Below are 26,201 nucleotides of genomic sequence, written 5' to 3'. Positions count from 1 at the left end.
TAGAACACCAACATTCGTCTGGTTTTCCTTTCGAAATCCAAATCTTTACTTTTTCAGAGTAGTCCCGATTTACAGGCTGTACTTTAGTCCAGAGCTGTATCCACAATTCTGGGGGTCGTCACAAATCTTGCCGTCACATCTCCAACAGCCTTGGTTTATTTCTGCAATGAAGGCTCCAATGAAATCCTGACCTCTGCCATCTCTGGCAGTCCTATAGACAACGGAGCGATGTTGCGCTTGCTCGACTGACGCTCTATTCAAATGAGGCTCTACACAGCTCAGTTTTTGGAATTGGTGGGGTTCCCAGTGGTTGATCCCCCAATAAATCAACATTTGGGATTTTTATGTTTCAATTTTTAATTTCATTCTCTCATTACATTTTTTTATTTTTATTCTTTAATGATTTTTTTTTTTTTTTTGGTACGAAATATTGGAATGTTGGAATATCTTAATATTGTGCCACTACAAACTCATCAGAATATGTGGATTGTATTTCTGCTGCAAAGAATACTTGTCACTTGTTCTATCCGTAGTATTGGATCTCCTCAAGTGAAGTCTCGACAACTTGTCTTTAATCCCAGAACACTCACAATTCTTTTTGACGATGATACAATGCGAAAGGCACGGCTGAGATATCTGCAAAGCTAAGGAGGCGATTCTTCTTTTCAATGACTAAACGACCACTTGGACTGCAATGAAGGATGATTTACTGTAAGCTAATTACTTACACGCCAGCATTGTCCAAAATGGCCATAAACAAGGCACAAAAGTATGAACCTAGAAGAGCAAACACAGCTGTTGTAGCGGTGATTAGGAGAATAATGACGCTCGGCTACAGGTACACTATCTGCTCTACTAAAGGGTAGACTCCAATTACGGAGGTGTAAAAGACCCAGCAATTGATTAGGTGTGCAGGGTAACAGAGTAATGAAGTCCGGTTTATTTGCCCGAGCTTTGGAGCAGCCAACGAGTCAATTTTTACATTTTTACCTTTTCACCAAAAAATTAAAAAAAAGTCTGTAAATGATGAAAAAAACTTTTCCGCACATTATAGAGGTCAGCGCATTTTATAGTCATTATTAGGGTGCAGACAGACGGCAGTGTAAATCTGAATGCAGTGCATGGACTGGCCGGCAGCTATCCCGACCTGAGCGTGACAGCATCATGTATCTCTATGCTCAGGTCGAGATAGCCGCCGGCCAGTCCGGGCACTGCGTTCCGATCTTGGTCTGATTGAGTCTACCCAACACTTTGAACAATTTTAGGCCGGCTTCACTTTTCCGACATTTGTGATCTAAGCAACATATATGAGGTTTTAGAGTTCAGGACTGGAGATCCACAGCTAGTCATGGTTCATGCTCAGACCGTGAATGTCGGACGTGTGATTCCAGCCTTATTTCTATGAATTGATGTTATTGGCTTGACCGGGGGACAAGTATATTGTCATATTTCTGGTTGGATGTGTTGTTCTTTGGCCATTTTTGTAATAGTCACAAATGTAACTGCTTGGAAAAGTTCATTGCAGGACAGGATTTCTTTTCGCCTGCTAAAATTAATAGGTAAGAAAATAGCACAAAAACTTACAACAACGATAACCAGTCTGACAAAACGTAAATAAAAAAACAACTTGGCACAAAGAAGCTGTTTACTGATCCAGGTGATTGGATCAAAAAGTGATATCACTATCTTGGGTCATAGCGTTAGACTGAGCTGCTATCGTATTTGCACTTGGCATTTTCCTGTGGTTTCTCACCTGCTGTTTTTGGCAGTAGAAAAACTGGAACAGCCATATTTATATTTTATATTTTAAAAATGAGCATTTGAGTTTTTTTCTCCTGCTTTAACCCCAATCAATCACTCGACATTTTGTTTTGCGGCTTAAAATGGAAAACTTAATATTTGAGAAAATAATTACATTTGCAAAAGCTGCAACGCAAAGGTTTCACACAGATGCAGTTGTACAAGCATTTCCCAAAAATATCTGTGTGTAGCTCGGGGTCTGACCAGACCAGAAAAGGTGAACTTAAAGAACCACCGGGACAAGAGAGATTGTAGCAGTGGAGAGATTAACTGAAGGTTTGAGGCTAGAAGAAAAGCAAATATGCATTATGGCATACAATATATTACTTCAATCAGTGGTCTCTAAGCCTGTGACACTTCAGCTGATCCACGGTTAAAAAAAAAGCTGCTAGCATCTTCAAAGATATAAAATTTATTGGATTCCCACCATGGAACACCACATATCGGCCATCAGAGACGAGACAATGATTAGCAACAATTCTACACAGAAGCCAAAATTAAAAACTTGGAAAAAGTTGAGAGCCAACCTTGATATTTATTTAAAAAAATGAGGAAGGTTTTCTTTATCAGATATAACGATGAACCTTTTCATTCAGGCTATGTGCACACGATGCAGAAATGCTCCGGATTTTTTCCTGAGCGTTTCTGCATCTCCCTGGCAGAAAAAAACGCATGCGGATTGTACATGCGGATTGTACATGCGGATTGTACATGCGTTTTCCTGCCAGGGACAAGCGGATGTGAAGCGTTCTTCACTTGCATTTCCGCATGCGGGTTGTCAAGCGCTTTCCAAGCGATTTTAGCATCACCTGGAAAAGTGCTTGACAACTTGGTCACACTATATAAATCCATGCAACCGGCATGGATTTATATAGTGTGACCCGAGAGAATGTAAAAAATAATACTTGCCTTCTGATGGCCCCCAGGGTCTTTATCCGATCCGTCCTGGCTTGCCGGCAGCTCGTGGTACACTGAAGGACCTGCCGACGTCAGCGTTCCAATGCAAGTCAATGGCGGCGAAAACGCAGCACTTCCGCAAAATAATTGGTAGTGCTGCGTTTTTTTCCCCAATGATAATCCGCAGCGGAAATTTCCGCAGCATGTGCACAGCACATGCGGATTATCATTGGGGGACATGGCAGACCTTCTACCATGCGTTTTTTAAGCGTTTCTGCAGCGGAATTGCCGCTGCAAAAACGCTTAAAAAACGCATCGTGGGCACACAGCCTTAGAAAGACACTTAAAGGGGTTGTCAAATGAACAAAGCACATTTTAATTAACAGATATTGTAATAAAATAAACAATCACAAATAGGGCATACTGAAATAACAGAATATGTTATCAAAGAGCAGTAAAAAGAATATGGCCTAATTTAAATATGTAATAAAGGATAATTTTTTTTTAAATTAATTAATACAGGAAATAATATATGATGTCAACAAAAGTGACCACAAACACAGTACGACATCAAAACAGTGAATTTCTCCACACACTGTATGATGACTTAACTGTAATCCCCCCAAATCCTCCCTGCAAAATATGGTGTCTTTAACACAGTATGATGCCCCCCAACTGTGATCCCCACATAGCCCTCCATGCAGTATAATGGGCCCCACACAGTCCTCCACGCAATATAATGGGCCCTACATAGTCCTCCATGCAATATAATGAGCCCCACATAGTCCTCCATACAGTATAATGGGCCCCACACAGTCCTCCACGCAATATAATGGGCCCTACATAGTTCTCCATGCAATATAATGAGCCCCACATAGTCCTCCATACAGTATAATGGGCCCCACACAGTCCTCCACGCAATATAATGGGCCCTACATAGTCCTCCATGCAATATAATGAGCCCCACATAGTCCTCCATACAGTATAATGGGCCCCACACAGTCCTCCACGCAATATAATGGGCCCCACATAGTCCTCCATGCAATATAATGGGCCCCACACAGTCCCCCATGCAATATAATGGGCTTCACACAGTCCTCCATGCAATATAATGGGCTTCACACAGTCTCCCATACAGTATAATGGTCCACGCATTGCTGCACCGTATAATGGTTCCACATAGTCCTCTGTACAGGATAACGGGCCCTACATAGTCTCCCATACAGTATAATGGTCCCTGCATTGCTGTACCGTATAATGGCCCCACATAGTCCTCCATATAGTATAATGGGCCCTACACAGTCCCCCATATTGGGCAGCATGGTGGCTCAGTGGTTAGCACTGCAGCCTTGCAGCGCTGGGGTCCTGGGTTCAAATTCCGCCAAGGACAACATCTGCAAGGAGTTTGTATGTTCTCCCTGTGTTTGCATGGGTTTCATCCAGGTTCTCTGGTTTACTCCCAAACTCCAAAGACATACGGATAGGGAATTTAGATTGTGAGCCCCAATGGGGACAGTGCCCATACTGTCTGTAAAGCGCTGTGGAATTAATGGCGCTGTATAAGTGAGTAAAATAAATAAATAAAATAAATACAGTATAATGGTCCCTGCATTGCTGTATTGTATAATGGCCGCACATAGGCCTCCATACACTATAATGGGCCCTACACAGTCCTCAATACAGTATGGTCCCCGCATTGCCGTACTGTATAATGGCCCCTCATAGTCCTCTGTACAGGATAATGGGCCAAACATGAAAAAAAAAAATAGCCACCTATCCACATTCCACTGCTGCTCCAGTCTCAGCAGCGAGTGCTCTGAAGCTCTGCACTGCTCGACACAACGGGCGCAAAATAGTGACGTCTTTGCGCCAACTGTGCTGAGACATCAGACACAGAGGGAGAATGCATGTCGGCAGTTGTGCGGGTTGTAATGCCGTAAAAAAGTGAGTCGATCTGGACTTCTGCCGAATAACCCTTAAAGGACAAGGAAGGGGGTAAATGATCGAAGCAGGGTCATAAGAGATCAGGTAATTTTCACTGTACAAGGATGGAGCAAACTGTACATGGCTTACCTCTACCACGGATTTTAAATCCAGTCGAAAATTAAAATCTCCAAAGACAAAGTAGGGAACTTTCTCAAATCGATGATCTGTAATACTAAAGAATTAAACTATGTCAGTCACACAGAAAGAACTTTTAATGAATAAAAGGCTCAATACAAAATGTATATAGGAATAAAATAAAGACTGATTATGAACATGACAAGCTTTTAGGAAGAATTTGAGGAAATATCTACAACTGTCTCGTTCATAAGAAATCAATGGATCTGCTTCAGAAACAACCCCATGGATAAAACATATGAAGATCTTTAATCACCCTTTTCTATCAAATAGATAAAAATCCTGTCCAGAAATTTCTAATGTTATCTTCCCCCTGTATCATTGCATAACTAGAGACTTTTTCTTTATGATTCAAGTTGGGCGACAACCCATATGGAAGATTTATTAGGACCACAGTCGGTGAAACAAGCATTACTAAAAAAAAGATGGTTGAACAGAATTTTTAACACAACTCGAAGTTTTTTTTTGGTAATTTCAAGCAAATGCAATAGGAATTGACCCGAAAGATCCCCATACAAATTAGACTAAAGTGGGTAGAACCTGCTGATATCGAACAGAGGTCTAATTTGCCTCCTGATTCTCTACCATCCCCATAACTTTAGATTTCTGATGGCCAATTGTTCTTCTTCTCTTGGAGATGAGCCGGTGTTAATGGAGTGTGGTAGCGGTCCTCTCGTAGAGAACACAGGAGCTATCGGCCAAGCTGAATGCTCATTGTATGGATGAGTAGCAGGAGCTATCTAATGTGTAAGGGGACCTCACTATGACCATAAAGAGGAACAGGGCTGGACAAACAAAAATAAGGATATTTTGAAAGGTGATACTACAAGACAACTGAAATATTCTTAAAGAGGTCGTCCACTCCTTTTACATTGATGCCCCATCCTTAGCATAGAGCATCAATGTCTGATCGACCGGGGTCCGACACATGGCACCCCCGCCCGATCAGCTGTTATCGGTGGTCGCCGCGGGCCGGAAGTACTTACTTATGGAATATGTCTGTCTACTTTTAGTGGCCACCGTGGGGTACTCTACATTTGCCTCCTAGACAAGTAGACGGCCAAACTCCACAAGTAAGTACTTCCTGCAGCCACCACCGATAACAGCTTATCGACGGGGTTGCCGAGTGTCGGACCCCAGCCGATCAGATTCTTTAAATTCAACTGGAATAGATGTCGTATATATTTCAAGCAGGTGTCAATACCGGTCACAGAACATCAGTCCATTTTTCTCCAAAAGTTCCAAACCATTCCTGTTAGGTTCACACCACAATTCATAACACATTAACTTTAAGCAAAGACATTTTGGCCTTTGCCAATTTCAGTAATTCATTTCGATTTTTGGCATTGCTCAAGGTCATTTACAGCTAACATAAAAATAATGAATGTTGGTGAAGTGGCAGAAAGGCGTGACGGATTGCTTTTTAAATAAATTGATTTTTCAAGGAAGGTATGTGCAGCTAATTTTTCCCCAAAGTCATTTTTTTAAAATTGACACTTCTTGCCAAAGATCTGCTACTTACGGCTTGTTAACTAAATGGATATCACAAGTCAGAAATGATGGAGTAAAAAAAAAAAAAAATCCGGGCCAGAAACAAAAAGAAATCAGTTAATTAAAGCTCAATTACATTACTTTAACACATTTAGGGATTTCATAAAAATGATAAGTTTCACCTCGGTTCGGAAGATCATGCTTTGCCCTGAAGACACAGAAAGGCGGCCCTGAGTGTCCCAGCTATGGATTGATGGCTGTGCATGGTGGAAAGTGTTCTTCAATGAAGGATGAGGACCAAAGACCCAGAAAAACTTGCACTTCGTGTACCTTTAGCTCCCTCTCAACTCTTAAAGGAACTGTTTAATCAGAAAATTACCTATTTAACTAATTATGTTAAATGTAGGTTTTTAAAATGTTTGTGCTTTAAAATTTTTTTCATATTATTTATAAATAAAAATAATGCAATTTTCCCACTGGCCACTAGGCCTATTAGATTCCTACTTCTTAGTAACCCGATGTTTACCATAGTTACCAGCCTGATCGCTGCTCCTGCTGGTCACACACAGCGATGTGTGCTGACCAGCGGGAGAGCAACGACCAAAAAATGGTCCAGGACACTTTGCAACGATCAGCGACCTCACAGCAGGGGCCTGATCGCTTCAAAGTGTCACACATAGCGACATCGCTGGTGAGGTCACTGTTGCGTCACCAAAACCGTGACACAGCAGCGATCTCGCTATGTGAGACGGGGGCTTTATTCTTCACATGGACATTAGGAGCAGACTCAGACCCCATTTGTTTGTATAGAAGTATCAACAGGGTATGCTCTATTATGAGCCAGAATTAGGCCACGTTCACACGTTCAGTATTTGGTCAGTATTTTACATCAGTATTTGTAAGCCAAAACCAGGAGTGAAACAATCAGAGGAAAAGTATAATAGAAACACGTCACCACTTCTGCATTTTCCTGGTTTTGGCTTACAAATACTAATGTAAAATACTGACCAAATACGGAATGTGTGAACGCGGCTTTGTTGTTAAGGGAAAGGGAGGATGGGAGCGGTAACATCACTTCTGATCAATGGTGGATCCTATATTATCTATTGTATATAGAGGTTTTAACTTTCATTGCTGATAAGGAGCCTGGTGCAATTTTGGATAATGACACTGCTGAAAAGTCATCTGTACAGAACAGGAAGTGCTAGTCCAGCAGATAGCCTGTATAGCCCTGTGTGACAGATTTCTGAATATATACACTAGTGTATAAAATATTTAGACAGGGATATAAAAATGCTGTAAAATAAGAATGATTTTAAAAAATAGAAGAGATACTTGTTAATTGAGAAAAATAAACTAAGTGAATGAACAAAAGAGAAATCTAAATCTAAATCAGTATTTGGTGTGACCACCCTTTGCCTTCAAGACCGCATCAGTTCTTCTAGGTACACATGTACACAGCTGAAGGAACTCAGCAGGAAGGTTGTTCCAAACGTCTTTGAGAAATAACCACAAATCTTCTGACTTATGCAAATCATTGTCTCTTCATTTAATCCCAGACAAACTCAATGATGTTGATATCACAGCTCTGTGGGACCATATTATCACTTCCAGGACTCCTTGTTCTTCTTTATGCTGAAGATAGGTGTTACATTGGTTGTATGTTTGAGGTCGTTGTCCTGCTCTAGAATAAACCAATCATATGCCTCCCTAATGGCATTTCATGATTTATAATTATCTGTCGGTATTTCTCAGCATTGAGGACACCAAAAAATTAGCAACGTTGAGGACCATAGACGCAGTTGTCGGCCAAGGAAGTTTAGTGCAGCAGATCAAAGTCACAACAAGCTTACTTACCTTCAATATTGAAAGATGCCCAGCAGTGCCATCAGCTCAGAACTGAGGGACCCAGCTATACCAATCTACTTTTTGGCAAACTCGGGCCAGAAAAGGTCTTCAAGCAAGAACTGTGGCCAAAAACCATACATTTGACATGGAAACAAGGCCAAGTGAAACAAATATTTATGAAAACATAGGAACTGGGAGTCTAGAAGGATGGCAGCAGACGTTCAGTACTGAGGAGTCCAAATTCGGCTGTAGCAGAAGGCAGTTTGCTTGCCGAAAGGATGAAAAGCAGCACAATAATGAGTATCTGCAACAACAGTGAAGCATGGTGGAGGCCGAGTCCTTGTAAATGTGTGCCTGCATTTCAGCAACTGAAGTTTGGAGTTGGTCAAGATTAATGGTGTCATCAACGCTGAGTAATACAGGCAGGTACTTGACCACCATGTAATAACGATTAGAGAGACGGCTGATTGTCTCCAAATTTATTTAGCAGCAGGACAACAACTCCAAATATACAGCCAAAGTAACTAAGAACAGGGAGTCCTGGAAGTGATGATTTGGCACCACAGAGCCCAGCCCTGATCTCAGCATCCAGTCTGTCTGGGATCACATGGAGACAGAAGGATTTGCACAAGCGAAATCCACAGAAGATCTGTGGTTAGCTCTCCAAGATGTTTGGAACAACCTCCCTACTGAGTTCCATTAAAAACTGTGTAAAAGTAACTAGAAGAACTGATTCTTTGATGCGGTTTTAAAAGGTAAAGTGCATTCTCACCAAATACTGATTTTATTTAGATTTCCCTCTTGCTCATTCACTTTACAGTTGGTCAATTGTGAAAAATAAACTATTTTGAAAGAATTCTATTTTGCAGCATTTCACCTCCCCCCCCCCCTCCACAGGCCTAAAATTTTTTCACAGTACTGTGTGTATATTATATACACATACACGCACAAAAATACATATATCTCGAGCAAATACTGAAAAAAATCTATATATTTTTTCAAATTTCTCTTTAAAAGCTATTTTCACCTAAAACGCACTTTATTTTAATTTATAGACGGTGGCGATTTTTTATTCAGTTTTAGCATTCATTGTTCTGTAAATAATCGCAGTAAGTTTTTGAATTCTCGGACACCCAATTTTTATTAAATGTTAAATTAATAAAATCTGACAGTTCTACCATTACTTGTTGAAAAAGTGATGCTCAGTTGGTATAACATTCATTATGAGAATACTGGATTCAGACCTGTGGATGAGCAATAAAAGAGACAAAATAGACAATGGACAACTGATTTTCTGGGATTAAAAAGTTTTACGCTAGAATATGCAGCTATATTAAAATTAGAAACAAACAGCATAGCCAGAACAATAAACAGAAGGTTTGAAAAAATTCCAAAGTCAAATTAGAAAATAGCAAAAGGCAATGGTACTTACCAGCCAAGATTTCAAGAAAAATGCACCTCCTTCTAACAAAAGGGGGCCGGCTGAGTCCTGGTGTGCATTTTTCTTGAAATCTTGGCTATTTTCAGGATGATTTGTAGTTTTGAATGATATCACTTTACCGTAATAAATAGTCTAAAACAATGAAAAAAATCCAAATACAGTGAAAAAACAATTTAAACAAATTCAAAGTATATTTTGTGGCAGAAAAAAAAATTAAATTATTTTTTTTAAATTGTTTTGACGTTCTTATACTATTTTGTGGTATATATGAAGTTCTGATTGCTTTATAATGGATTTTGTGCGGCGATACTAAATATATGCTTTTTCCCCTTCATTTCTTTACTTATAAACTAAGGGGGATGATTTTAATTTTTTAAACCTTTTATCAATTTTTATTTTAAATGTTTAGTCCTTTCAAAAGGACTTTAATGTACTGCAATACTGTAGGATTGCAATAAGTAGAGAAAATTACATTCTCTTAAGAATCCCAGCCTGTGGCTCAGCTTCTTAGAAGGACTAAGACGGCAGCCAAGGTGCCATCTGCAGGCCCCAAGCAGCAATGGCACCTTGGCTCCCTACAATTGCATTGTCAGTCAGTGATTGACAGCAGCATATAAATCAGGGGCGGGCATATCATAGTGCAACCTGGGCGGCCGCACAGGGGCCCATTTCTTCCTCCAAAGCAGGTGCAATTTTGCCTTTTTAGGAGCTCTTGGGCTGCAAAGGGCCCATATATTGTTCTTGGCCAGGGACCCTTTTCTGTCCGTGTCCGCCAGTGATATAAATGATTGGTCAGTCAGCTCTGGTTGCTGCTGTTACAGGCAGATGCCGACATCTGTCGCAAATGGTGTGTACTCTGCTCCTGATCATGTCATATACATGTTCATACATGGCAACCTGACATAAGACCCACTATAACATTCTATATCCTACAGGATTATATAGCCATTCTGACATGGATTTTCATAGTAAATACAATAGCTTCATCAGGTCTAACATCCAATTTGTAACGTGGAATAAGGTGATAGATACTCTTTAATCTCCTGGGACCCAACCTTCCAAATGCCATTTATAATACTTGTGTCTGGGTCCGAATGCAATTACTTCCTTTGTGCCCCCTACAGCTAGACTCCTGCTTTACACCCCGCTCCCTGAACTTCCAGTTTATTTATGAAATCAAGAGAATACAGATTTAAATTTAATGTCATTTTCTTTCTCCTGCCTGTCGATAATGGATGGCACGGCCACAGGTAAAGCTACAGCTCCCAGATCACACAACAGCTGAAATGTTCAGACTTTGGGGCAGGAACGATAGATTTGTGATAACCAAAATAAATACAGAAGAGTTGTGATAAATTAAAATGGCTTCTTCTACTTCGCAGCTTTATGGCTGCAGCTTAAGGATTTTATAAATGTTATCCCATGAAGAAGCCATAAGTCGTCCCTGTGAGGGCATCCATTGGTAAATGTTACAAGGGATGCATCATAACAATGGCGTGATTCATTCTACAAAGGGTGAGCAGGAGGTGAACTAGTAACAGTGCGAGCGGTATATAACAATATCACAATACATCACCGGCAGCGCTCAAAAAGGCAAATTTTCTAATGGCTCTCTAGAACCCGGAGGATGTTTCGAGGGACAGTTTCATCAAAATGTACCATCTTTTAAAAGTAGGTTTTTGTTTTTTTTTGCAAACATAGTAAATGTAAAGTGAAGCTCCACCTCTGGTCATATCTAACATTTATAATATTTCTTTTTTTCAGCTATTCCTTTTAGTAGCACAGAAAAATGTATTACATTAAAGCAGTCAACAAGCTGCTGATGGTTTCCTATTATAACTTTATTGAAATTGTCACTTCTGTGACCATCGCAGACAGAAGGGCTCATTCACACTTGAATATATCAGTACCGAATACCTTTTTGGTCATCGTGTTTTTTAAAGACTGCTGCTGAAAGGCCATAGAGAGTACCTGTCGCTACAACAGAGCTTTGCTATAGTTCAGGAAGGCAACAATGGATAAAAAGATGAACAGTTTGAGGATATAACTTATTATCTGGGGTCGTTCACATGACCTTATAAAAAATCGTTCATTGTTTCATTCTGAAAGCTTGAATGATTTTTTTCTCCCATGTCTCCTATGTATAAGCTGTGTAAATGCTATCAGGACTCCTAGAGAAAGCCAGAGAGTCCGGCTTTTCTCACCTGAAAACTATACACACGTACATATATATCTTGTATTTTTCAGACTTTAAGATGCACTTTTTAACAAGAAATACTCTTGCTAGAAGCTGTGTGCGCCTTATAGTCCTTCCCGATCACAGAGGTGCACTCTTTTCCTGCCCCACACTGATCTATGTGATCGGTGCAGAGGAGGAGGAGGAGAAAATTACCAGGACCTGCACGGAGGCAGCACGAGGCCGAATGATCACATGACCCAGCTGCACAATATAAAGGCAATGCTATATAAACGGCTCACCCACTGAGAATGTGATGAAAGAAATAAAAGCTGAAGTAAATCATTGTCTTTAGTATTATCCTGACATTTCACATTCTGGAGCTATAGTAGTGATCTGGACTGACCTAAGAGAGGGAATGTGTACTAGAAACAAAGGACAAGAATTGTAAAAAAACAAACAGATTTTTCAGTTAGTCTGTAAATTAATGACTTCAACTGGATTTATCAAATGAAAAATATCAACCATTTAAAAATATCCATCATCTAATATACATTTATGACCTAATATCTATCTACGGAATATCTATGGCCCCTCTACGGAATATCTATGGCCCCTCTACGGAATATCAATGGCCCCTCTACGGAATATCAATGGCCCCTCTACGGAATATCAATGGCCCCTCTACGGAATATCAATGGCCCCTCTACGGAATATCAATGGCCCCTCTACGGAATATCAATGGCCCCTCTACGGAATATCAATGGCCCCTCTACGGAATATCTATGACCCAGCTACGGAATATCAATGGCCCAGCTACGGAATATCTATGGCCCAGCTACGGAATATCAATGGCCCAGCTACGGAATATCTATGGCCCAGCTACGGAATATCTATGGCCCAGCTACGGAATATCTATGGCCCAGCTACGGAATATCTATGGCCCATCTACGGAATATCTATGGCCCATCTACGGAATATCAATGGCCCATCTACGGAATATCAATGGCCCATCTAATATTTATAACCCATCTAATATCTATGACCTAGCTATCATCTAATATCTATTGAGGATCTAATAAATATACAGTATATCTAATATCAATCATTTAATATCGAATATCCATCAATCATTATATATAAATGTTCTTTGGGAAGTTCAATTAACAAAAACAAATACATTTGCCTTCATCTTGGAAGTTTTCATGGGCATTAACTCATCCACCACCATTTTACTGCACAGCTTCATTTCAGTAAAGAAGAACAAAACCTTTACAACACCATGAGTCAAGTATTGATGACAGCGATACTTTCTCAAGATACCACTGGAGGCTGAACAAAAAAAAAAAAAAGAGCCCCCTCAGACAAATGCATGCAGTTTAAAGTGGGAGGCAGCTGAGCATAACTCCATGTGACAAGGGGCACACTGATTTAGCTAAACCATTTCACAGGGTACTTTGTAAGGACCATCATCTGTATTATTCCCCTAATAGCCATGCCTAATGCAATAGCCTTGAGGGTTTTGTCCCAGACCAAGGTATCAGCTGCAGGTCAGAAGGTAACATACTGTTTACACGATTATTTCCTAAAGCACTTATCAGGCATTCGGTGTGAAAGTTGACTTTTCTGTTTGTAAGGAGGCCAAAAGAATTGAAGGAATGGGAAAAATTAGCCACACTGAACTAGAGCTGAATGGCAGAGGTGGGAGGTCTGAATAAGCCCCTCTGTGGTTCTCAGCGGGGCACCTTATTAGTCGCGTCATTGCAGTTCATTCAAGCAAACCACAACAGTGTCACCAACATTCCCACACAAAGACAAAGTTCTTCACACAGTCTATAAACATGCTTCCTCCGGCCAATTCATCCTGCCTCGACATCAATAAAAAAAAAAAAAAATCCTTTTTATGGAGTTTTTTTTTCCCCCCTTAAATTTTTTAGATTACATAGAAAAAAGATGATGTAAAGACTTTTCTGCCCAAAAATGACAAAAGTATTCTCGGAGTGATACCTTTATTGACTAACCAGAAAAAAATATATAAACGCAAGCTTTCCGGTCACAGGAGCTCCTTCTTTAGGCATTTGTAATCCCGCCTGAAGAAGGAGCCCCTGAGCTCTGAAAGCTTGCATATATATTTTTTTCTGGTTAGCTAATAAACGTATCATTCCGAGAATACTTTTGTCATTTTTGGGCAGAAAAGCATTTACATAGATTTTTCTGGCTAACACGGTACCACAATATAACTTTGTATGGTACATCAAAGAAAAAAGTTGAAATTTAAAGGAACAAAAACGGTTATATTTTCTAGAAAGTTGAACATTAATAGTGTGGATTTACACTCTATTTTATTGTCTAACGAATATCCCTACATATTGCTTAAAAATATTGTCATCAGAATAGGTAACCTTCATTTTTTCTTTTTTCCAGAAAGGCAAAATATTGAAATTGCAGAAAAAAAGACTATATATATTGCATTGTTGTAATTTGTAAGGTTACCAGCTCACTGTAGTGTTGGTGGATCCAAAAGATAACCTCAAAATTCTTGACCCGATCGTCCCTAAATTTGACACGTTGCATGTTACTGTCAAATAAGCCCATAATAAGGGCGCGTTCAGACATCCGTAAAAATCCTTCAGAGATCGGACCGCAATACACGTACTGGTCGCGGGTCGGCCGAACAGAGCGCCACAGCTTCATATATGAAATGGTCACATTAATATGCTATGGATCTAAAACCCGCAGCTGCTTTCAGTTTATGCTGCCAATATTTTTTTTTGCAGTGGGTGCATGAGATTTCTTAGAATATCATAGAACTATGCCAACACTGTAAAATGCAGTGAATAAGGAGCAGAAGATCCGTAGTATTTTTGCAATGTGCAAATACACCCAAAAGCTTCAATCGAAAGATAAGAAGCTCCAAAGGAAATTTGCAGCTGCTTAATCACACGCGTAGATTTGTTTCAGAAACTTCTTCGTCTTTCCCATTCATCTGAAAGAAGCTTGCAGAAAACCCCATGCTTGCCACCAGAATTCTATTCAGATACGTTGGGCAGATTCTCAGACTTCTGCAAGAAATCTGCCACATGTGAATATACACCAACAAAACAGAGACCACTAAATCACAATTATTGGCCTTCCCAGATATTTAATTTTTTAACACATTGAAGGTAATGTGTCATCAGAAAATGACCTCATGTTTAGTTTAACCGTTTTAAATTTGTTTTTGCATTATTTTTCCCTTTCTAATCACAATCTTTATTAAGAATAAAAAATAGAATTACAGTGCTGCTCATCATTATTGGCACCCTTCATTTTTTTCATAGACTGTACAATATCTTCAGAAATAAGTGGAAATGTACCAAAGTTATATCCTCAGGATTTTTTAATTAGTGGTCCAAAGTAATACGACAACAAAACATTGTTTTTCAACTTCCATGCTGCAATTTCAAAGAAGAAACAGCATATGCAGCAATTAAGGCAAATACTTGGTTGCACACCAAGCTGGCAGCCTCCAAACGTTTCTTGTAGCCATCTATAAGTTTCTTCTACTTCTCAGCTGGAATTTTCTCCCACTCTTCCTTTGCAGCTTGTTCAAGCTCTTGAATGTTCTTTTTCACAATGGCAGATTTCAGCTCACCCCAAAGATTTCCAATGGGATTGAGGTCAGAACTCATTGCTGGCCATTTTAAAACAGTCCATTTTTTTTGTTCAACCTTTCCTGTGTACTTTTAGATGTGTGCTTTGGGTCATTGTCTTGCTGGAGGACCCATGATCTTCAACTCAAACCAAGTTTTCTTACATTGGGTAGGACAATTCACTATAAAATCTCTTGATAATTCTCTGATTTCATGATTCCTGTGATACGGTCAAAGCCTCCAGTATCAAACGCAGCAAAGCATCCCCACAGTATTATGGATCCTCCACCATGCTTAACTGTTGGTAAGGTGTTCTTTTCTTTATAGGCTTCATTGCACCATCTGTAAACAAACTGTTGCTTTGCATTGCCAAAAACCTCTATTTTTGTTTCATCTGTCCACAGAACATTTTCCCAGAAGGATTGTGGTTAGTCAATGTACTCTTTGGCAAAGATCAGCCGTTCCTTTTTATGTCTTTTCTTCAGCAATGATTTATTCCTTGGCCTTTGCCCACAAAGCTCTGCTTGGATTAGTGTGCGGCGTATGGTACTTGTTGAAACCATGACCCCTGACTGTTCCAGGTTGGGCTTCAGGTCTTTGGATGTTTGACGTGGTGTTTTTTTCCACCATTCACATTAACCTTCGAAGATATCTCTTGTCGATTTTCATCTTTCCCCCACGTCCAGGGAGGTTCTTGACGGTTCCATGCTTGGCAAACTTCTTAATATTGCGCACTGTTGAAACTGGGATACCAAGGTCTTTGGAGATGGCCTTATACCCATTGGAAGTCTTGTGTTTGCTAACAACAGCAGTTCTGATGTCCTCAGACAGCTCCTTTGTCTTCACCATTGTGACAAAAGGAACAGGGCCTACCATGTGGCTTTTTAAAAGACTGAAGTTGTCATTCATTGGCTAATTCATGTCACATGGGCACCGACAATTAATCACAGGTGAATCTCTTGTGATTTACCACAGGCGAGTCAAAATCTGTTTCCATTCTAAATTAATGTAAAGGATGCCAATACCAGTGACACAGCAAGCTTTAGGGTTTTCTATTTTTCCCTCCCATTGTTTTTTTATTTGAAATTATTTTTTATCATTTGCTCTTTTGTAATTAACACGCGTGCTCTATACAAAAAAACTGTTTCACTTTATTCATTTTTTTCAAGAGATATTCCACATTATGTAATTACATTTCATGGGTGCCAATAACGATGAGCAGAACTGTATTGCAATTTTCACACTGGCCACTGAAGATATTTTAGACTAACTTTTTGATTCCAGAAATTCCCATATACATTAGTAGCAATCAACAGACTTAGACCCTATCCTTTATATTGAAGCATCTACTGAGCGTGTGCAAAAGTCATTGTGAAGGGAGAAAGAGGAGGTGAGCTGTGCCAGTCTATTGTGGTTGGTGAATCCTGTGTTATCAGCTGTGTATAGAGGCATTACTGGTCATTGTAATCCTGGCTCTGATGATAAGGAGCCTGATGAAAATTCTTCCTGAAAGGACAAGGAGCATTTATCTAAAATAGACCCCTCTGGCAGTGTAAAATTTCCAAGATTACAAATTTTTTTTTCTTCAATAAAGATAGGAATAAGAAAAAAATAAACTAATTTAAATGAAAGGTCATTTTCTGATGACCATTTTCTGATGGCTCAACCGTCCTAAGCCATGTAGGTCATATAAAATTCAATTTATGATATTTTGATATCTGCGAACCGATGTCTTATTCCAGAGAAAAAAAAAACATATTTTTCTTAATATGTTAATAAGCTGTTAAAATCTATGGGTCGGACATAGATCTCCATGAGAATCAGCCTCCAGAGGTTACTGTAAATGAAAGGGGGAGTTTCCAATGTGATAAGTAATGATTGACTGCTAACCCTCCACCCCCTTTTTTCCATGTATAAGCAGCTGTGGTGGCAGATTCTCAGTGAGATCTATGTCCGGCCCATAGATCTTAACAGCTCATTTACATATTAAGAAAAATGTGGATTTCTCTGGAAAAAGACATCGGATCGCAGATATTAAGGCAGGGGTCCTCAAACTACGGCCCGCGGGCCACATGCGGCCCGCGGAGGACTTTTATCCGGCCACCCGGGCAGAGGAGAGCGGTGTCAGCGCCCGCCCTTCCCCCCCGCTTTCTCAGAGCCCCGGCAGCCCGATACTTACCTCTCCCCGTGCCTCCGCAGATCCGCTGTCTTCCTGGTCTGCGCTCCCTGTGACGTCTCAGGTCAGAGGGCGCAGTGACATCTTTACACCGCGCCCTCCCGAGTGCCGTCACAGGGAGCGCAGAGAGGGACAACGCCGGAGACGCTGGAGTCCGGACCTGAGCAGCGGCAGCAGGCAAGGAGGGAGGCGAGTATTGGATTTTTTTTTTTTTAATGTTTGGAGGCATGGGACATAATATTAGGGGTGACATCCTGCATGTGGCATTATATGGGGGGGGGTGACATCCTGAATGGGGCATTATATGGGGGGGGTGACATCCTGAATGGGGCATTATATGGGGGGTGACATCCAGCATGGGGCATTATATGGGGGGGGGGGGTGACATCCTGAATGGGGCATTATATGGGGGGGGGTGACATCCTGAATGGGGCACTATATGGGGGGGTGACATGCTGCATGGGGCATTATATGGGGGGTTGACATGCTGCATGGGGCATTATATGGGGGGTTGACATGCTGCATGGGGCATTATAAAGACAGGGGAGTGACATCCTGAATGGGGCATTATATGGGGGGGGTGACATGCTGCATGGGGAATTATATGGGGGGTGACATCCAGCATGGGGCATTATATGGGGGGTGACATCCAGCATGGGGCATTATATGGGGGGGGTGACATCCTGAATGGGGCATTATATGGGGGGGGTGATATGCTGCATGGGGCATTATATGGGGGGTGACATCCAGCATGGGGCATTATATGGGGGGTGACATCCAGCATGGGGCATTATATGGGGGGTGACATCCAGCATGGGGCATTATATGGTGGGGGGGTGACGTGCTACATGGGGCATTATAAAGACAGGGGAGTGATATCCTGCATGGGTCATTATATTGGGGGGGGGGGTGACATCCTGAATGGGGCATTATATGGGGCAGGGTGACATCCTGAATGGGGCATTATATGGGGGGGTGACATGCTGCATGGGGCATTACATGGGGGTGACATCCAGCATGGGGCATTATATGAGGGGGGTGACATCCTGAATGGGGCATTATATGGGGGGGGGTGACATCCTGAATGGGGCATTATATGGGGGGGGGTGACATGCTGCATGGGGCATTATATGGGGGGTGACATCCAGCATGGGGCATTATATGGGGGTTGACATCCAGCATGGGGCATTATATGGGGGGGGTGACATCCTGAATGGGGCATTATATGGGGGGTGACATCCAGCATGGGGCATTATATGGGGGGGGGTGACATCCTGAATGGGGCATTATAAAGACAGGGGAGTGATATCCTGCATGTGTCATTATATGGGGGAGTAACATCCTGAATGGGGCATTATATGGGGGGGGGTGACATCCTGAATGGGGCATTATATGGGGGGGTGACATCCAGCATGGGGCATTATATGGGGGGGTGCCGTGCTGCATGGGGCATTATAAAGACAGGGGAGTGATATCCTGCATGTGTCATTATATGGGGGGGGTGACATCCTGAATGGGGCATTATATGGGGGGGTGACATCCTGAATGGGGCATTATATGGGGGGGTGACATCCTGAATGGGGCATTATAAAGACAGGGGAGTGATATCCTGCATGTGTCATTATATGGGAGGGGGGGTGACATCCTGAATGGGGCATTATATGGGGGGGTGACATCCTGAATGGGGCATTAAAAAGACAGGGGAGTGATATCCTGCATGTGTCATTATATGGGGGGTTGACATCCTGAATGGGGCATTATAAAGACAGGGGAGTGATATCTTGCACGAGGCATTATATGGTGGGAGAAAGGGAAATCCTGCATGGGGCATAATAAGGGGGGAACAGCCTGCATAGGGCATTATAAGTGGGAATCAGCCTGCCTATTGAGGACCTATGCTGCCTATTGGGGACATTTACCTGCCTATTGGGGACATTTACCTGCCTATTGGGGACCTATGCTGCATATTGGGGACATTTACCTGCCTATTGGGGACCTATGCTGCCTATTGGGTACATTTACCTGCCTATTGGGGACCTATGCTGCCTATTGGGGACCTATGCTGCCTATTGGGTACATTTACCTGCCTATTGGAGACCTATGCTGCCTATTGGGGACATTTACCTGCCTATTGGGGACATTTACCTGCCTATTGAGGACCTATGCTGCCTATTGGGGACATTTACCTGCCTATTGAGGACCTATGCTGCCTATTGGGTACAGTTACCTACCTATTGAAATACCGGTTGATTTAACCTTACTTGTTCTTCATTTTAAATATTGTATTTGTTCCCGTATTGTTTTTTTTACTACAAAATAAGATATGTGCAGTGTGCATAGGAATTTGTTCATAGTTATTTTTAAAAACTATATTCCGGCCCTCCAATGGTCTGAGGGACCGTGAACTGGCCCCCTGTTTAAAAAGTTTGAGGACCCCTGTATTAAGGTATCATCTTATTCTGCTTCCTATGATCAACATGCCCATATAGATGGTTTAAGAGGGTTGATAGAAACACTTAAAGGGCATTTGTGAGTGCTAAGCGTGCTAGAGATCTTCTTGATCATTTGTATGATTATTCGAGACAACTACATATTTTAGAATAAATGTAAATTGAAACCAAAAATAAAAAATAAGTTTTCCGTATTAAAAATATTCAGCTCATCCAAAAGACCATTCACTTACAAAATCCAAAGTGAGAACAAAACACTTAAACCTTAAAAACATACTCAATCCTCAGAAAGAAGAGAAAGATCAAAATATCATTAACTCTCTGCATTAAAATATAAAAACCTCTAATAAACATCTATTATTTGGTCATTTTCTTTAGGGAATGTGATTACCAATCAGCTTAATTTCTTAACCTTTTGATCTAGAAAGACGCCATTTAAATAAGAATCTCATGAAAGTAGCTGGGAAGCCTTAGTGGATCCTGGGTTTTGCAATCTGTCAGTTCAGGGAGTCGAAAGGGGGGACCATGTATTGCCCGGAGACAATAGACAGCTTTACATAGCAGCTAGGTGCAAGGGAAACTGTGCGATATCCCACCGGCCACATTCACAACAAAGAGGACTTTCACTGGCTTGTAGTATTGTCAAATGAAGGTCAGCTAAAGGTGACCGGACAAAGCCCCTTCTAAGAAGATCTGGGGACATTCACTTCCAGTTACATTACCTTCTTAATGACACCCAGCTGGTACAACACAGCATTACATAGAGGGGAAGATTTAGTAAGGCTATGTGCCCATGATGCAGAAATGCTGCAGATTTTTTCCGCATCTCCATGGCAGGAAAAATGCATGCAGATTTTACCTGCGTTTTTCCTGCCAGGTAGAAGCGTTTGTCAAGCGTTCTTCACATGCATTTCCGCATGCGGGTTATGAAGCGCTTTTCCAAGGGATTTTAGCATCACTTGGAAAAGTGCTTGACAATTTGGTCACACTATATAAATCCATGCAACCAGCATGGATTTATATAGTGTGACCAAGTTAACAGTTAAAAAAAGAATAAAAATGGTAAAAAAAAAAAATTATACTCACCTTCTGATGGCCCGCGGTCTTCTCTCCGGTGCGTCCGGTCTCTTGTATGGCTCGTGGCGGTGTAAAAAGGACCTTCTTTGACGTCATTTTGTCATGGGACAGGTCACACGACCGCCGACGTCAGCATTCGCGTGACCTGTCACATGACTAAATGACGTCATGGAAGGTCCTTTTACACCATCGTGAGCCACCGGGGAGCCAGGACGCATCAGAGGAGACCGGGGGACATCGGAAGGCGAGTATAATGTATATTTTTTATTTTAAATTCTTCTTTTCAACAGGTACCATGGTACTCGGGTCTGGAGGAGAGTCTCCACTTATCCAGACCCGGGTACCATCCGCATATTGAATCGCTTAATATCCGCATGTGCACATGTACTCATGCGGATATTATGCGATTCAATGCAAGTCAACGGCGGTAATTAAGCTGCGTGTCTGCAAAATTAATGGACATGCTGTGGATTTTTCCGCAATGATAATCCGCAGCGGAAATTTCCGCAGCATGTGCACAGCACATGCGGATTATCATTGGGGACTATGGGGCACGTATTACCAAGCGTTTTTTAAGCGTTTTCGCTGCGGAAATTCCACGGCAAAAACACTTGAAAAAACACATAGTGGGCACGCAGCCTAAGATTGTAGGGACAAGTTTCAGTACCATGTATAAATGGGGACTAGTTTTACATCACAGACATCATATTCTAGAATACTTACTGTTTACGATAAATGTCTCAAAGGCAGAAACTTTTCTTCATCCCTGGTCCTGCTGACACACGTTAACCTTAATTTTCCTCCTCAACACAAAACTAGCCTGGATTTTAGCCTAAATTAGTTGGGGAAAAAAGTGCAGCCTAAAGCTATGTTCACATGTTTTTTTTTTTAACGTTAAAAATCTGCAGCAAAACTCATCTCTGTCAGGAAATCAGTCAAAAACGCAGATTTTGATGCGTTTTTTTTAGCTTTTTTTCGCTGTCCTTCTGTCTCTATTTATGCATGTATATAAAGTTCTGCGGAAAAAAAAGAACCCCATTCTATTTTGCCATCAAAAACAGTGAAAAAAAAGCTGATGCGTTTTTCAGCATTTTTTTCACCACACATTACTTCCTATGGGTGAAGAAACGCTGAAAGAAGTGACATGCTCTATTTTCCAAAAACTCAACCAAGGCACAAAATACACAACAAAAAACCCAACAAGATGTGTGAACAGAGAATTCTGGTTTCTCATAGACTTTGCTGGTACTGCAAAACGCAGCTGAAAATTTGCATAAAAATCTGCAGCAAAAAAAGCTGAAAAACCCAACATGTGTGAACATAGCCTAACTGTGATAGAAATAAGAAGCACTTCATTGCTCATGGATTTTATGCATTTATATGGCATGAGTTGATAAACACAAATTTCTGGACAGTAAAAAAAAAAAAAAAAAAATGAAACAAAACAGAAAAAACAAACAAGTGTATGAACCAGAAGTGAACTATAGTCCTCCTACAATAGTAAAAAGTAGGTTTCATGAGGACTCCTAGTGGAAATACTGCAGATCTACACACACGTTTCTCTGTTCATGTGTTTGGGAGCAATAACTAATGTGATCACTCTGAAAGTCAGAGATGAAACCACGAACGTAACAGAACAATGAAAAGAAAGCAGGAAGAGATTGAGGAGTTCATCCTACCAAATGCACTGCGAGAATCTCCTGCTTTCTGGATCTGGTCCTACCAGAGAAGAGACATCAGACCAGAAATGTGCTGGAAAAAAAGGTTTGTAGTTGGATTGTAGGATTGTAGATGAAAAAACAAACAACTTTGTGTGCTGTCTAAAAAAGAAATAAAACAATACAGTCTGGACAGTGGAGTTTTTATACCCTTGAAACCCAATTGACAACATTGGTAATTCAATATAAATTTTCTGACTGTTACATAGTTTAGTTTCAATCCAATCATATATATACACACACATTTATATATACACACACACACACACACACACATATATATATATATACAGTACAGACCAAAAGTTTGGACACACCTGGTCATTTAAAGATTTTTTTCTGTATTTTCATGACTATGAAAATTGTACATTCACACTGGAGGCATCAAAACTATGAATTAACACATGTGGAATTATATACTTAACAAAAAAGTGTGAAACAACTGAAAATATGTCTTATATTCTAGGTTCTTCAAAGTAGCCACCTTTTGCTTTGATGACTGCTTTGCACACTCTTGGTATTCTCTTGATGAGCTTCAAGAGGTAGTCACCGGAAATGGTCTTCACTTCACAGGTGTGCCCTGTCAGGTTTAATAAGTGGGATATCTTGCCTTATAAATGGGGTTGGGACCATCAGTTGTGTTGTGCAGAAGTCTGGTGGATACACAGCTGATAGTCCTACTGAATAGACTGTTAGAATTTGTATTATGGCAAGAAAAAAGCAGCTAAGTAAAGAAAAACGAGTGGCCATCATTACTTTAAGAAATGAAGGTCAGTCAGTGCGAAAAATTGGGAAAACTTTGAAAGAGTCCCCAAGTGCAGTTGCAAAAACCATCAAGCGCTACAAAGAAACTGGCTCACATGAGGACTGCCCAATGAAAGGAAGACCAAGAGTCACCTCTGCTTCTGAGGATAAGTTTATCCGAGTCACCGGCCTCAGAAATCGCAGGTTAACAGCAGCTCAGATTAGAGACCAGGTCAATGCCACACAGAGTTCTAGCAGACACATCTCTTCAACAACTGTTAAGAGGAGACTTTGTGCAGCAGGCCTTCATGGTAAAATAGCTGCTAGGAAACCACTGCTAAGGACAGGCAACAAGCAGAAGAGACTTGTTTGGGATAAAGAACACAAGGAATGGACATTAGACCAGTGGAAATCTGTACTTTGGTCTGATCAGTCCAAATTTGGACCACCATGGCTACCACAGCATCTTACAGCAGCATGCTATTCCATCCAGTTTGCGTTTAGTTGGACCATCATTTATTTTTCAACAGGACAATGACCCCAAACACACCTCCAGGCTGTGTAAGGGCTATTTGACCAAGAAGGAGAGTGATGGGGTGCTACGCCAGATGACCTGGCCTCCACAGTCACCAGACCTGAACCCAATCGAGATGGTTTGGGCTGAGCTGGACCCCAGAGTGAAGGCAAAAGGGCCAACAAGTGCTAAGCATCTCTGGGAAACTCCTTCAAGATTGTTGGAAGACCATTTCCGGTGACTACCTCTTGAAGCTCATCAAGAGAATGCCAAGAGTGTGCAAAGCAGTCATCAAAGCAAAAGGTGGCTACTTTGAAGAATCTAGAATATAAGAAATATTTTCAGTTGTTTCACACTTTTTTGTTAAGTATATAATTCCACACGTGTTAATTCATAGTTTTGATGCCTTTAGTGTGAATGTACAATTTTCATAGTCATGAAAATACAGAAAAATCTTTAAATGAAAAGGTGTGTCCAAACTTTTGGTCTGTACTGTACATTGATGCCCTATCCATAGGACACCCTCGTCGATCAGCTGTAATTGGTGTTAGCGGCCACCAGCAGGAAGTACTTACATCCTGAGCTTGGCCGTCTAGTTGTAGTGGCCGCTGCGGGGTACTGCACATCCATCTCCTACTCAATGCAATCGGAAGCAGATGTGTAGTACCCCGCGGTGGCCACTACAACTAGACAGCCAAGCTCAGCAAGCAAGTACTTCCGGCTGGTGGCCGACGACGACACCGATAACAGCTGATCGTCGGGGGAGACGGACCCCGGCTGATCAGACATTGATGCCCTATCTGTACGATAAGTAGTGGACAACTTCTTTAGTAATAAACTTATGAACTTGATAAAAGGGATAATAAAGCTTGAAAAACAAAAAGATGCTCAGGAGGGATGGAGTTAATGATTGTTATGCTTTTTACTTTTGATTTTTTTTTTAGTTTTTGGTCATATTAAAAGGAGAAAAAACTGAATGTGCAAATATGACATCAATGGGCGTATGCAAGTTTGTCTTAAAGAACTATGTTTGATCGCACAAATACACGAGGGTCTTGATATAAAAGCTTATGACTATTAATAATAAGCAAACAGAATGGTTGAAGATGCTAAACACTGGAGGTGTTGTCAAACGGAGAAGGTAATTAATTTGCTACTTTATAGCATTTGCCAGACGCTTTAGATTAAGATGCAACGTCCATTTTTAATTTCAATAGTACCGTTGGGAAGACAAAATGTTGTATTTCGTTAAATTAATGACCTTGTCAGTAGCTATTTAAGATGAAAAGTAAAAAAAAATTGCATCCATTTAATAAACTTAATCTAAGCTACGAAAGTCATAGATTCAAAGATTCTCTCACCGGTGAGAACAGATACATCATTGTTGAGAGATCATTACCTATAAAGAGGCTGATACATTTCTTAGTCTGCGTAACATTGCAAAGTATCAGCTTAACTGTCAATGAAAAAAAAGTGCAATTTATTAATTTTATATCTATAAGGACATTTTAAAATATGTTTATCAGAAGTTTCACAATTTACATTTTTATAAATGGTTGGTAAATATTTTTTCCTAACTAAACACTTTTTTTAATCTTTTATTTTCCTCTTGTAGAGGTTTCTATTCTGTTTTCAGTACATGATTATAGGGCAGACCATCTTTTCAGCAGCCAAATGAACCATAGGAGCCTGTAGTCTGTAGACGATGAAATTATTTCTACAGCATTGTTCTAGGTCATGCTTTGTGATCTGTGCAGGGTAGGAGGAGGAGGTGAGCTGTGATTATCGCCTATTGTCAATGGTGGATTCATTATTATCCATACATAGGTATTAATAAGACTGCTAAGAAGTGATCTCTATAGAACAGAAAGTGTCAGTCTAATATGGGACTTGGTGGCCAAAATGAAAACGGCAAGTTTCCAATTTGCTTCTTTAAATAGTAAAATGGAAAATTAAATTCTTAAATATGTTTAAAGAAAAAAACAAAACTTGAATTAAAGAATAGATCAGTTTTCTGAGAAAATCTGTATTTGAACCAGTATTAGTGGGCACATTTAAGGAAATATCTACTCATTCCACAAAACCTTCAGATGTTTAATGCAAAATAACCTGGATT

At 40.7% G+C, this 26,201-nt stretch overlaps 1 protein-coding gene across 3 annotated transcripts in view; it reads right to left on the bottom strand.

Annotated features, from left to right (window-relative positions):
• INPP5A (inositol polyphosphate-5-phosphatase A) overlaps positions 1–26,201 on the bottom strand; it is a 452,670-nt gene that overhangs the window by 120,870 nt on the left and 305,599 nt on the right. For all 3 annotated transcript variants that reach the window (XM_073685121.1, XM_073685120.1, XM_073685122.1), the window contains exon 9: positions 4,771–4,855. In XM_073685121.1, the coding sequence (XP_073541222.1) occupies positions 4,771–4,855 (85 nt within the window). The remainder of the gene's footprint in view (positions 1–4,770; positions 4,856–26,201) is intronic.

Source organism: Phyllobates terribilis, unplaced genomic scaffold (assembly GCF_046119375.1).
Source record: "Phyllobates terribilis strain yellow unplaced genomic scaffold, ASM4611937v1 Scaffold_5__5_contigs__length_657084704, whole genome shotgun sequence".
Taxonomy (NCBI): domain Eukaryota; kingdom Metazoa; phylum Chordata; class Amphibia; order Anura; family Dendrobatidae; genus Phyllobates; species Phyllobates terribilis.
This window is presented reverse-complemented; position numbering and strand designations above follow the sequence as displayed.